This window comes from Kogia breviceps, chromosome 14, assembly GCF_026419965.1.
Source record: "Kogia breviceps isolate mKogBre1 chromosome 14, mKogBre1 haplotype 1, whole genome shotgun sequence".
In the NCBI taxonomy this organism is placed as follows: Eukaryota; Metazoa; Chordata; class Mammalia; order Artiodactyla; family Physeteridae; genus Kogia; species Kogia breviceps.
The window spans coordinates 55084492-55097019 of NC_081323.1; the positions used below are offsets into that span (position 1 = coordinate 55084492).

Here is a 12528-nt window from a genome sequence, read left to right on the forward strand (position 1 = left end):
GGGTGCAGTAGTTACTGCAGCTCCAAGCACATTTGCCAAGGGCTGGGGCCACGCCAGTGGCAGGACTGCCTGCTGGACCAGGCCCAGTCCCCTTCTGTCCCCTTTGCTAATAAACATGTGCATGTTCACGTTGATGCCTTGCACCATGTTCTATGACCCTGGGTGGATTCCTGGACACCCTCACAGTTACCCGCATCCCATCCACCCTAAGACCACTCCTTAACTCCTAAACCATCATCACCCATCTGTGCTATACAGGTTTTGGTTGCAAACAACAGAACCCTCTCAGGTTAGTTCAATCAGAAAGATAATTTACAGGGATTTCCCTGGCGGTCCAGTGGTTAAGACTCTGTGCTCCCAATGTACGGGCCCGGGTTCAATCCCTGGTCAGGGAACTAGAACACTCATGCCGCAACTAAAGATATCCTGCAACAAAGATCCCGTGTGCCGCAACTAAAACCCGGTGCAGCCAAATAAATAAATAAATATTTTTTTAAAAGAAAGATAATTTACAGGAGGACATAAGTAGGAACAGGGTCCCTGGGGGCTAGGAGGGCTGGAGTGGGGTGCAGTGGAGGAAATGCCCCAAGACACCCCCAACACTCATGCCATGTTCCCCACCACACAGACGCCAGATGCTCCTAGTCTCACCACGGTCCCCCAAAGGCTGACCCGGAACCAGGACAAGGGTGCTGGTAATTTATTTGGGAGGCGATACCAAGAAGCCCCAGTGAAGAGTGGGGAAACTGAGGCAGGAGAGGTGCGAGCCAATGACGTTTGCTCAGATGAGGAGGTTACCCTTGTGGGCAGCTGAGGCGCTGTCTGGCCGGGATCCCCTGAGAAATCACGGGGACGCACCTCAGCATCGCCCGCTGGGGACAAGGACCTGGCATGGCCCCTTCTCTCCTGACTCCCCGTGGTTGAGGCTTGTCCTGGGTCCGTGGGGGCTCCAAGCTCCATAGGTGGTCTGGGTGGAGGGGCAGCAGCAAGCATGTCGCCCCCCACTCCCAACGCTGGGGTCCCAGAACCCAGCCTCAGCATGGCCAAGGGACCAGGCCAGCGGGGCTGACTTGGGCTGCTTGGAACTGCTCGGGCAGATCTGCGTTTTCATGAGATCCAGAGGTGCTATGAGAGCAGAAGGTATGAGAAGCTCTGGTTGATTGAGAGCTGGTCTCTGTGAAGAGGCAGGTGGAGGAGTCTTGGGAGGGTGCCCTCCTTGCCTCTGCCCACCAAGACAGCCACACAGGCTGTAGGACACCACGCTCAGGCTTCATGCCCCTCGGCAGCCCTGCAAGGCTGGAGTTTCTCTTCCGCCTCATCACAATGAGGAAACTGAGGCCCAGAAAGGTGAGAGAACCATTCAAGTCACTCAGCTCACAAGGGCCTGTGTCCACCCCTCACTACATGGCCTGACTCAGAGGGGCCAGCAGGTACCAGGTGGGTGGAGTCTCCCAGGTCTCCTGTAAGACTCACCTGCATTGAGATTTCCACTCCCCCCATCTGCCCGCCCCAACAGCCAAAACCTGAGGGTGCACCCACTCACCTCCCCCAAAGGCCCTCTGAGTTGACCCCAAGCAGAACACTCACTGCCCTGGTGTCCTTTGTGTTACTGGAGGACAGTGTGATTTAATGCCTATTAAACGCTTGGCCCCAGACTGGCCACACTGCGACACTGCCCTGCAGGCCTGCCTGGACATTGCCTCTCCTCCAGCACAGGCAGAGTAGCCTCTGGTGGCCCAGTGCCCACGTGACAGACTCATCCACAGAAATACCTTCAAGCCCACCCAGGCGCATGTCCACCCATAGGGTCCTGTTCAGGGCCACCTACCCAGAGGCTCAAGAGGACTCCAGCCATGTGCCACAGCATGCCCCTCCCCCTGGCCCGGCTCACCCCACACCTTTGTCTCCCTTCAGACTGCTTTGGATGACCCCTGGTTGTTGGGTCAGCATGGTGTGGGGTCTGGCTGTGGCTGTCCCAAAGGGCCCAGCTTCTGCTGGGACATCAGTGAGCATACCACCTGGATCCTGGAAAGGCCACCCCCTCCCACCTCCTCCTGCTGCCAGGTCTACAGGGTGCCCCTGGGGTCTGGCCAAGGGCAGGGCTGGGCACTCGTCAGAGATGAGTCCTGTGCTGCAGATGGTGGGCTGGGCACCGCCATACTGAAACACATTGGCAGGGCAGCCAGCTCAGGGTGCACCTCCCCTCCACCTTTGTTGAACTGTTATTTTGTTTTCATCCTTGGCATTTAAAGACTTTGGTTGTAAGCAAAAGAATCCCCTAGTACCAGCATGAGTGAAGGAGAGTTGCTTTAGAAGGATAAAGGACAACCCACCAAGGGCAAGGATGACTGGAATGAGGAGTTCCAGCTCCACAGGACACTCTTTCTCAGCCTGGAAGGTTGCAGGCTCTCAGGCCAGCTGAGAGTCCTCGCCAGTGGCTGCAGCTATGGCTGCCCCCTGCCTGGGCCCCAAGGGGTCCTCTCTCCCTCCTCCAGGGTAAAAATCCCAGGGAAGGATTCTGATTGGCTGGTCTGGGGTCATGTGTCACCTCTTGATCAATCACTGTGACCTGGAGGACATGGTGGGATGATGGCCCCTGTTTGGGTCATTTGCCCTCCCCTGGGAGTGGGGACAGGTCCAGCACCAGAAAAAGGTGGGGATGACTCAGCTGTGGCCCTGAAAAGGATGGTTGTGAGAAGGGCAAGTAGATGACATTTGTTGAGGGGCCATTTCTGCAGTGTGATTCAAGGGTGGGACTGAAGGGCGTGTGGGTCCAGCAGGGGTCTGTGCCTCAGTTTCTCAATCTGAGACAGGGTCTGGGTTGGGGTGAGCCCCTGGAAAGAGGTTCCTTTCCTACTCCTCTCAGGTTTGATTTTCCAATATTCAGTCATTTCCAGATCCTCCCACCATAAGCCAGTTTCTCAGTGGGAATTTGTTTCCTGGTCCCTGCATCCAGGTGTCTGTCCTCCAGGCTTCCCGCCTCACCTAAATTGCAACAGGCAGACACGCAGCTCCTTCCATCCCGCCTTCCAGTGAACTCCTCTCTCAAGGTATGGCCCATATCCCCAGAGATAGCTGTGTGTTCCCAGTGTCCCTGGTCACTCTTGCTCCCACCTGCCTCTCCAGCTGCCCCAACTCTGCACCAAGGGGAACACTGCCTACCTGGCTCCATTCCTGCCAAGCCCTCTAATGGCAGCTGAATCCGGGATAACGAAAGGTCAGGAGCCTTGGGGAAGGTACTTCTTTTATTCTTGTGGCACTTCTATAGCATTTACATCAGCCAGGCACTATTCCAAGCTCTGAGTGGGCTAACGCAGTTAATCTTCACAACCACCTGGGAGGCGGGTTTTACAGAAGAAACTCTCCCAAGGTCTCAGGGCTGGAGGGAGGGCATTCCACAAGCCGACTCGAGTCCTTGAGCATGGGCTTTAGCCTGCTTCTAGAGTGGACAGCAGAGGTCAGGCCTGAGGCTGCCCTCCCTCACTTCAAGTGGAGGGGCTGGGGCTGGGGCTAGTTAGCCTCTAGGTCCCCTCGTTCATATCCTTCACCCTCACTCCCGGCATGATGCCCTGCTGGCCCCTTTCACTCCCAAATACTCAGTGCCCACTCTGTGCTGGGCACTGTTCAGGCCATGGGGGACTGGTATGCACTGAATGTCTGTGTCCTCTCCAAAATTTATATGTTGAAGCCTTAACCCCCAATGTGACTGTTTGTGGAAGTAATTAAGGTTAAATGAAGTCATAAGGGTGGGCTCTGATCCAATAAGATTAATGTCCTTCTAAAAACAGACACCAGCAAACACCCCCCATGCCCAGCAGACATAAAGAGGAGGCCGTGTGATCACACAGTGACATGCCAGCCACCTACAAGCCAAGAGAAGAGGCCTCAGAGGGAAACCCATCTTGCCAATTCCTTGTTCTTGGACTTCTAGCCTCCAGAATGGTGAGAAATAAGCTGTGTTTAAGCCCCCCAGTCTGTGGTGTTCTGTTCTGGCAGCCTGAGCTAAGACAGGGACAGAGACCCAGACCCTGCCTCATGGAGGGAGGACAAACAAATCAAACCTCCTCTATCACACATCAACTCCCACTGTGACGTGGCACAGGAGGAGGTGTGCTGGGCAGGAAGGCCCCCAGGAGGAAGAACCAAGTGGAGGGCTGCTGGATGACTTGGTAGAAGGACGTTCCAGAGCCTTCTGGGATGTGGGCACAGTCCAGGCCAACCCTCCAACTGAGCCCTGTTCCCAGCATCTCCCAGCCTCACCAGAGACCAGCACCCTTGCTGTGCTGGCCACCCCAAATTGAAGAGGAGATTGTTTCCCAAGGTCAAGTCTGCTTCTGCCTCTAGGGTTAAGCGAGGAGAACTGCCAGGTTTAAACAAGATATTCATAAGACATTCATTCCCCTCCCCCCACAAATAAAACTGTGCAGAGCTGGGGCTGGGAGGGGCTATGCAAGGCCTGGAGCCTGACCTCTGTATGAGGCAGTCTCGGCCAGGATTTCTGGACAGAACAATGCCACTCAGAAGCCCCAATGACTGAGTACTGCAAGGAGCCAGGAGGCAGGATCAGGTTCAGAGATGAGCGGCCAAGGATCCTCTGGAGCTTCATGGCCTGACCGAAACAACCCCCACCCCCGTTCATCCCCACCCCACATCGCTCCCTGCCCTTGCCTGGCTGGGCACAGGCTCCCGCCCCCAGTTCTGTGTACCTTGGCCCAAGCCAGGTTTCCTTTGAGAAACCCAGGTGTCCCTTTCTTGCCACCTCAAAAGCACTGTTTAAAGCATCTTTGTTCAAGGCTGGGCTGATGAAGCCACAGCCCCACCCTGACCCCCTTAATTACCTCCTGGCCAGGCCCCCACCCCCTCCTTGGTCTTTAAGCCCTCAGGTCGCCCCCAGCCCAGTTAGCAAGGAGAACACCAGCTGCAAGAGTGAGAACAGAATGCAGGAGCTGCAGGGTCTAGGGGTGGGGGGCACGCAAGAGCAGCTGTCAGGCAATGGAAATACAAGATGGGGGAGAGGCGGGGCTCCAGGGCTTGTATCTAGATCTAAAGTGGCCAAATCTCACAGCGTGTGGGGGCAGGGGTGGTCTCTGGGGCCTGGGCAATATAGGGCATAGAGCCTGGGCCACAGGGCTAGGTCTGGGACCAACCAGGGTCTAAAGGAAGACAAAAGGGCCTCTGGGGGGGCTAGATCCTCCTCCTCTCTCTGCAGGCTCCAACCAGAGGGCACCCTCATTCCTAATCTCTGACCTCCCTCCCCTCACCCTGTCATCTGACACCAAACCCATAATCCAGTCCCTTCCCTGCTTCCTCCTCCAGTGTGCCAACCCCCACCCCACAACCTTAGCCCTGTGTCTCCTGACCCCATCCTCCTCCCAGTTCCCTGCTCCTCTGCTCGCCCTTGAGTTCCCCTTGTCCTCTCACAGCCTGCGGGCAGCCTCACGTGTCAAGTCTCATCGTGGGGGGCCGGGACACCCAGGATGGAGAGTGGCTGAGGCAGGCGAGCATCCAGCACCGTGGGGCACATGTGTGTGTGGGCTCGCTCATCGCCCCCCAGTGGGTGCTGGCAGCACACTGCTTCCTGAGGTGAGCAGGCAGAGCAGGCTTGGACAAGGGGCATTCCCCTACTCTGAAGGCTCAACGTCGAGGGGGGCAGGGGCGGGTGGAGCAAGACCCACGGAAGGGGGGGGCACCATTTGGTGGAAGCATGGTCCCCAGGCTCTGAGTGAGAGGGTGGCGGGGACGGGGGCCCTACTGGGGGTGGAGGAGGAGCTGCTTTAACTAGACCCACCGCTGTCATGCAGGAGGGCACTGCCATCTGAGTACCGCGTGCACCTCGGGGCACTGCACCTGGGTCCCGCTTCGCCCCATGTTCTCTTGGTGTCCATGCGGAGGGTGCTGCTGCCCCCGGACTACTCAGAGGACGGGGCCCGAGGAGACCTGGCGTTGCTGCAGCTTCGCCGCCCAATGCCCTTGAGCACATGAGTCCAGCCCATCTGCCTGCCTGAGCCTGGGGCTTGCCCACCACCAGGCACACCGTGCTGGGTCACTGGCTAGGGCAGCCTCCACTCTGGAGGTGAGGCAGAGGGCGGGACACTGGGGCATTGGGGCGGGACAGGCGATCTCTCTCCACCTCTCTCTGACTAGGAATCCCAGCCCCTCACTGCCCCAATCCAGGACCCAGCGTGACCTCCATGGACCCAAACATCCTCACAGTTTTTCCACCTCACCGTCTTCCGGCTCTTAAGAAGTCCCCTTCTTCTCCAGTGCCACTCCCAGAGTGGCGACCTCTGCAGGGAGTACGGGTGCCACTGCTGGATACTCGCACCTGTGACCTCCTCTACCACATGGGCACCAACGTGCCTCGTGCCGAGCACATAGTGCTGCCAGGGAACCTGTGCACCAGCTATGTTGAGGGCTAGAAGGATGCCTGCCAGGTGCAAGAAGCTGCCTGGAAACTCTGGAGTCCATGCTCCTATGGCCAGCACCCTACCTCCTTAGAACCCAGGACCTAGGAGGTACCACCTCCAGGGCTCAGCGTCCTGGACCCCAACCAGAGGCACCACCTGGGTGACTGCAGCCCTGGGACCCAAAGTCCCTGGAGGACTGGGACCTAAGCTCTTCTTTCTCCTGCAGAGTGACTCTGGAGGACCCATGACCTGCATGAAGTCTGGGCGCTGGGTCCTAGTGGGTGTGGTGAGCTGGGGCAAAGGCTGTGCCCTGCCCAACCGTCCAGGTGTCTATACCAATGTGACCACTTACAGTCCTTGGATTCAGGCTCGCCTCAGCCTCTGATGCAGTGACACTGACCTGAAGCCAGACTCTGGGGTCCCTCAGCTGCCTGGTCTGTGTGGGGATCTACACATCCCCCCACACTGCCCCTTCTGACTTAGGGCTTAGAGGCCTAATAAAGTTAAGGGGCCATCCACCCATCCATTCATCTGTCTATCCCCTGCCTCCTCCTTGGGACTCACCAAACCCAAGCTGCCAACCCTCCTCCAGGAGGCTCCCGAGTGTCCAGGGGTCTCACACTCCCTCCCTTCCCTTCCTGTTCATATTTAACCCCCTGAGCTCCAGTCAGAGCACCCAAAGACAGGCAAGTGAGTCGGTGCTAGGTCTGGTCTGTATGCCCTTCTTTTCTGGAAGAAGTCAGAGAAACTCAAATATGAGAGGGATTCAACACCAGGGAAATGACTGTCCATTGCTAGCTTTGAAGATGGAGGGGCCATGTGGCAAGGAGCTGAAGAAAGCCCCTGGCTGACAGCCAGCAGGGAAAGGGACACCTCAGCACTACAACTGCAAAGAACCGAATTTGGCCAATAACCTGAACAAGCTTGGAAGCCAACTCTTCTCTCAGCCTCCAGATGAGAGCCCTGACAGGCCAAGCCCTTGATTTCAGCCCGGTGAGATCCTAAGCAGAGAGCCCAGTTTAGCCCACCCCCAGAGTTGTGATTTAATAAATTAGTGTTTAAGCTGCTATGTTTATAGTCATCTGCTACACAGCAATAGAAAACTCATATAGATTTTGCCCCACTGCTGTGAAAGTGCCCCAGGAGGCAGATGGCCAGCCACCAGGCCTGGCCTTCCCATGAATTCTAAGGTCTTAGGAGTTTGGGGCATCTGACATCATGCCCTCTGCCAAGAGGAGACAGGAGTCCCCAGATAGGCCTGGCCATAGCTTCTGCTATCCTTGTTTTTTCTGCCACTGCCCCCATCCATGTCCTGAATGAGTCTGAGGCTGTGTCCTAGCCTTGGCCAGGCCCCCAGGCCCAGGACTGCCCCCTTCCCCCACCTGCATCTGGAGACCAGCCGAGGCCCTTTCAGCTCCCTGACCACCCTCATGTGCTGGGACCTGGTGTCCTATCTCCTCTCTGCCATCTCCTCACCCCCAGGCCAAGGATCATCCATCCCTACAGACAGAGCTCAGTTTCTAGAACAGCAGAAAGAACAAGAACCAGAACAAAACCTGGAAACTCCGAAGCCCCCCTTTGGAGCTGATGGGGCAGTGGGGTAAGGGGGGACAGGGGAGGCTATCACTGAAGGGGCAGCCTGGCTGGGCAGGACCAAGTGCAGCTGCCGCCACACAGGCCTGAGCCTCATCTCCCTCCCTTCTTTCCTCCCAGGGGAAAAAGTGGCTGCAGCACTTGGTCGCTGCTGGGCCAGGCCAGGCTGGGAGGGTGGGGCTGTGGACTGGGCAGTGAGGGAGCTCCGGGCTGCTGTCTCCCCTAGGCTGAGGGCCGTCTACTGGCTGCCCCTGGTGGGGTCACTGGGGACCAGGGTACCCAGAACAGGGCATGGCTGTGGCAGGCCAGGCAAAAGGCTGTGGGCACATCTGCGGGGGGACCCTGGCCGCCCCTGCTGGGTGATGCTGGCTGTCCTCTCATCCCGCCCTCAGCTGGGGGCCAGCCCAGAGAACTTCCTCAAGATGCCTCCCAAGGTACTGAGACCAGAACAAGCCAGGGACTGAGAGCCAGGATGCCTCAGTCTTGGATCTGCCGTGATTAGAGTAATGGATCCCCATTAAGAGCCCAGTGTTTCTTTTCTTTCTTTCTTTAGCTGCGCTGGTTCTTAGTTAAGGCTCACAGGATCTTCGTTGCAGCATGTGGGATCTTTAGCTGCAGCATGCAGGATCTAGTTCCCTGACTGGGGATCGAACCCGGGCCCTCTGCATTGGGAGCATGGAGTCTTAACTGCTGGACCACCAGGGAAGTCCCAGAGCCAAGTGTTTGTGAAGCGTAAGGTGAGAACTAAGCAGGGGTGTCCTAGAAGTGGAGGGGGCAGGCTGCCCACGGAAGGGAATGAGCAGAAATCTGCTACTCCTTGTTAAACCCTCACCAGACACGGTGCAGAGAGCTCTACTGCCATCTCATGAGATTCTCACTAGACACTCTGTGAGGGGGGTTTCCCCATTTGTCAGATGAGAAAACAGGCCCAAAGGCATACAGCTGGTAGACTGTAGACTGGGATTTGAACCCAGGTGGTCTGATTCTGGAGGTAGCTGGGGGTGGTAAAGAGGGTATTACCGCCTTGGTTCTCTCCACTTCCTCCCACCCCAACAGTGTGGCTTCCAGGCCCACCTCCTCTCTACTCGCTCCTGTTGTGGCAGCCTCACAGGGCTGGTCAAGCTACAGCTCTTCTCTGTCCAGCAGGCTTAGTGGCACGGCACCCTGTGCTGCTGCATCCCGCCTGTCAGCAAGGTCATTGGGCCTGGAGCCAGGCCGGGGCGAGGCTGGGGGGGGCTGGCGGCAGGGTATGAACCTGGCCCTACGTCAGTAGCATCCTGCCCCTGGCCTCACAACCGCTGCCTGACCTCCCAGGAGGGAGCCCCTGGGGCAGCGAGGATAGTCCTCAGAACCCACTGGGGACAGGACATCAGGCTCCTGTCCAAGCAAGCATTCTCTAGCTGCTCACCTGCTCCATTTGGTAGAGCTGCAACCAGATGGCCCAGACTCTCCCAGGAGTACTGACTCAACCTCAGTTTCCCCATCTACAATCTGAACTGGTAACACCAACCCTATCATGGCTGTTGGGAGAGTCAAAAGGACTCAGTTCTGCCCAGTGAGCACACAGACTGCGCCAGGCACTGGCTGGCTCTCAGCTGATCTCTGAAGACCTGTGAGGTGTTCCCATTTCACGAATGGGGAAACAGGCCCAGAAAGGCTAGGTAACATGCCCTAAGACCCACAGCAGGCAAGAGGTGGAACCAGATTTGAATCTGGGCGACTGACTCTAATTCCACACTGAATTGTCACTTCCCTCATAGAAATGAAACCAGTTGTATGACACAACTAGAGGCACACTAGTAACGAGTGATGACTGACAATTACTATTTATTAATCAACACTTGAAAAAGTTTAAGTAGACCAAAGGAGAAGGCCCACCAGACTGATACCCTACAGGCTTAGTTTGGAGGCCGGGGAGGGTCTCTATTGTGAGCGCTGGGTGGTTGAGGCAACAGGGCAGAAGGGGCCCAGGAGGACTTCCTGTGCAGAGAAGCAAGAGCAGCTGGCCAGCTGGCTCACCCACCATCTTGAGACTCCCATTTTGTCTGTCATGGCCCCCAGGAAGGAGGGTCTGCACCCGGCTAGACCACAGAACTGGGGGGCTGGGGGCTCAGCCCCTGCTCCTCCCTCAAACTTCTCCTCACCCCATTCCCACTGCAGGAGGTATCACTGTACTCACTGACACGAGGACTGCAGTTACCTCCTGCAACCGACCCACCCACCATAGCACAATGGGGTGCACAGAGATCCCATCTGAGGGAAAGGGCTGCCTTGAGGCACAGGTGAGGAGGAGTCCCAGGAAGGAAAGGGACTTCAAAGGACTCCTGAGGAGCCAGAGGCCAGAAGTCAAAAATAACTATAGCAATAGTTTAGGAAACATCTATTGAGTGCTAACTGTTGGCGATGTTACCTGCAAACTGGGTTTGCCTCTTGGTGAGTGTCAAGCGAAAAAAGACATAACCAAGCCAAAGATCAGGAGAAGAAAGGATTTATTGTTATTTGCAGCCAGTGAAGAGAACACCAGGGATCTTTCCCAAAGCAGTGTCTCCCTGAACAGCAAAATTGGGGGAATTTTAGGCTAAGGGTACATGCATATTCATGAAAGGTCTTGCAGTGAGGCCAGGCTTAGATCACAAAGTGGCTTAGGCCAAAAATGGCTTCTCTTCTGTCATGAAAACCATGCTGGGTTCTCTCTCCAGGGACCCCCACACACACACACACTGCTATCTGCTTACAGCAAGTCTCCACAAACTTTACAAACAGTTATTCTCCAATCTCAGAGAGGGGGAAACTGGGCCTTGGTGAGGTTAACTGCCTAAGGCTGCACACTCAGTGCTAGAGCAAGGATTTGAATCTCGGCAGGTCTGAGCCCAGAGCCTGCGTGGCTAGCCACCAGCTTGATTCAGGACCAAGGCAGCAGCATCTTCAGATTCCACCTACTCCAAAGAATCCTCAGATTGTGGCCTCAACAACTGCTGAGCTGTTCAGCATCCAGGGTCACCACTGGCTCATCTCTCATTGGGTGCCATGGCATGCCTTCTTTGGCACATGCCAGCAATGACTCAGCTGAGGTTCTCCCTCTCCCTGGGAGAGGTTGAAAGAAAAGCCTCCTTCTCTTGCTCTAGTATAACTGCAATTTGGGGCGGTGCAGGAGAGCATCCAACTACCAAGGAGGGAGGCCTAGGCTGTCAGTAGGTACGAAGGGCGGCCAAGAGAGGGAAACCAAGTCCACAGGCCCTTCTGGAGACTGAGTGGACCTAGGCAGAAAGGTGGGCAGTTGCCCAGGGCACCCTCCTGGGAAGTGTGAACACCAACTTTGGCCAGGCATGCTGCTTCTTCCGAGGACGTTTGCCAGGACTTATCAAATGGGGGTCCTACTGCTTGCTGCTCACAATCAATTGCATACTCACAAATGTTGGCGGCAAAGGAAAGGTGCTTTTAATCAGAACACCAACAATCTGGGGAGATGGTGGACTCAGCGTCCCCCAAAAGCCACCTCCGCAGATTGTGCTGGGCCATGAAACTTTTAAAGGGCAGAAGGGAAGTAATCTCAGTTAATTGTTGAGATAGGGGGTCAGAATTATTGCCATCCCTCCACTGCATGCAGGCTCGTCAACTTCTTGGGCTCTTTCTCTAGATGTTATCTTGTTGGGCTTCCCTGGTGGCGCAGTGGTTGAGAATCCGGCTGCTGATGCAGGGGACACGGGTTCGTGCCCCGGTCCGGGAAGATCCCACATGCCGCGGAGCGGCTGGGCCATGGAAAACTAGTTCTATTAGATGTTATCTTGTTCACACAGTTTGGTCACACAGTTTGTTCAGGTTACTGAAGGGAAAGCTAGGTAAGAGATCTGGTCATCTGTTAAATACTTGCTAATTTCTCTAAAGAACCAACTAGTTTGGCAAGGTATTGTGTAATTAAAAGATTTGAAAGGTGTGCTTGGGCCAGAGATGGGTAGAACATGGTGTGGGTGGAGGGGCAGTGCCTGGTTTAAAAGTTAGTTACAGGGACTTCCCTGGTGGGCCAGTGGTTAAGAATCCACCTTCCAATGCAGGGGGCTGGATTCCTAGTCAGGGGAATTAAGGTTCCACGTGGTGAGCAGTATGCCCCCCCCCCAAAAAAAAGTTAGTTACAATCTAGCTTTACTAAAGTGATAAGAAAAGGGGCTTCCTGCTGAGGGCGGTTTCCTGCAAAGAGCTGCTTACACACTCCCTAACACCAAAAGCAGCTTCCAAGGATCATTACAGGCCCTAAAGCCTCGGTAAACTGCTTTAAATAATCCTTACAACCAAGGCTAGGTTAGGGAAATGGGGCTGTTTCCTGATACGGCGGCCGAAAGATCCAGAATTTAACACCTCCTCAAAACAGCCGCCAGGAAGCCCCATAATCATGAGTCAGACTCCCAAACCTTGCAACCCAGGTCTCGCTGAGATGTGAATGTCTTGCCGCCCTGACGACCGAGACACATTATTCATTCACTCTCATTAGGCTGTGAGGCACCCTACGCTTGCGAAGTTAGTCCCTGACATT

General features: G+C 55.8%; 1 protein-coding gene across 1 annotated transcript; it reads left to right on the forward strand.

The window, feature by feature from the left end:
- The first annotated feature begins 580 nt into the window (after positions 1–580).
- Positions 581–6792, forward strand: PRSS33 (serine protease 33). Its single transcript, XM_067013698.1, is given in 5 exon segments — positions 581–695; positions 5424–5583; positions 5802–6073; positions 6265–6434; positions 6634–6792. Coding segments are annotated over 5 exon segments (876 nt in total).
- The last annotated feature ends 5736 nt before the right edge of the window (positions 6793–12528 follow it).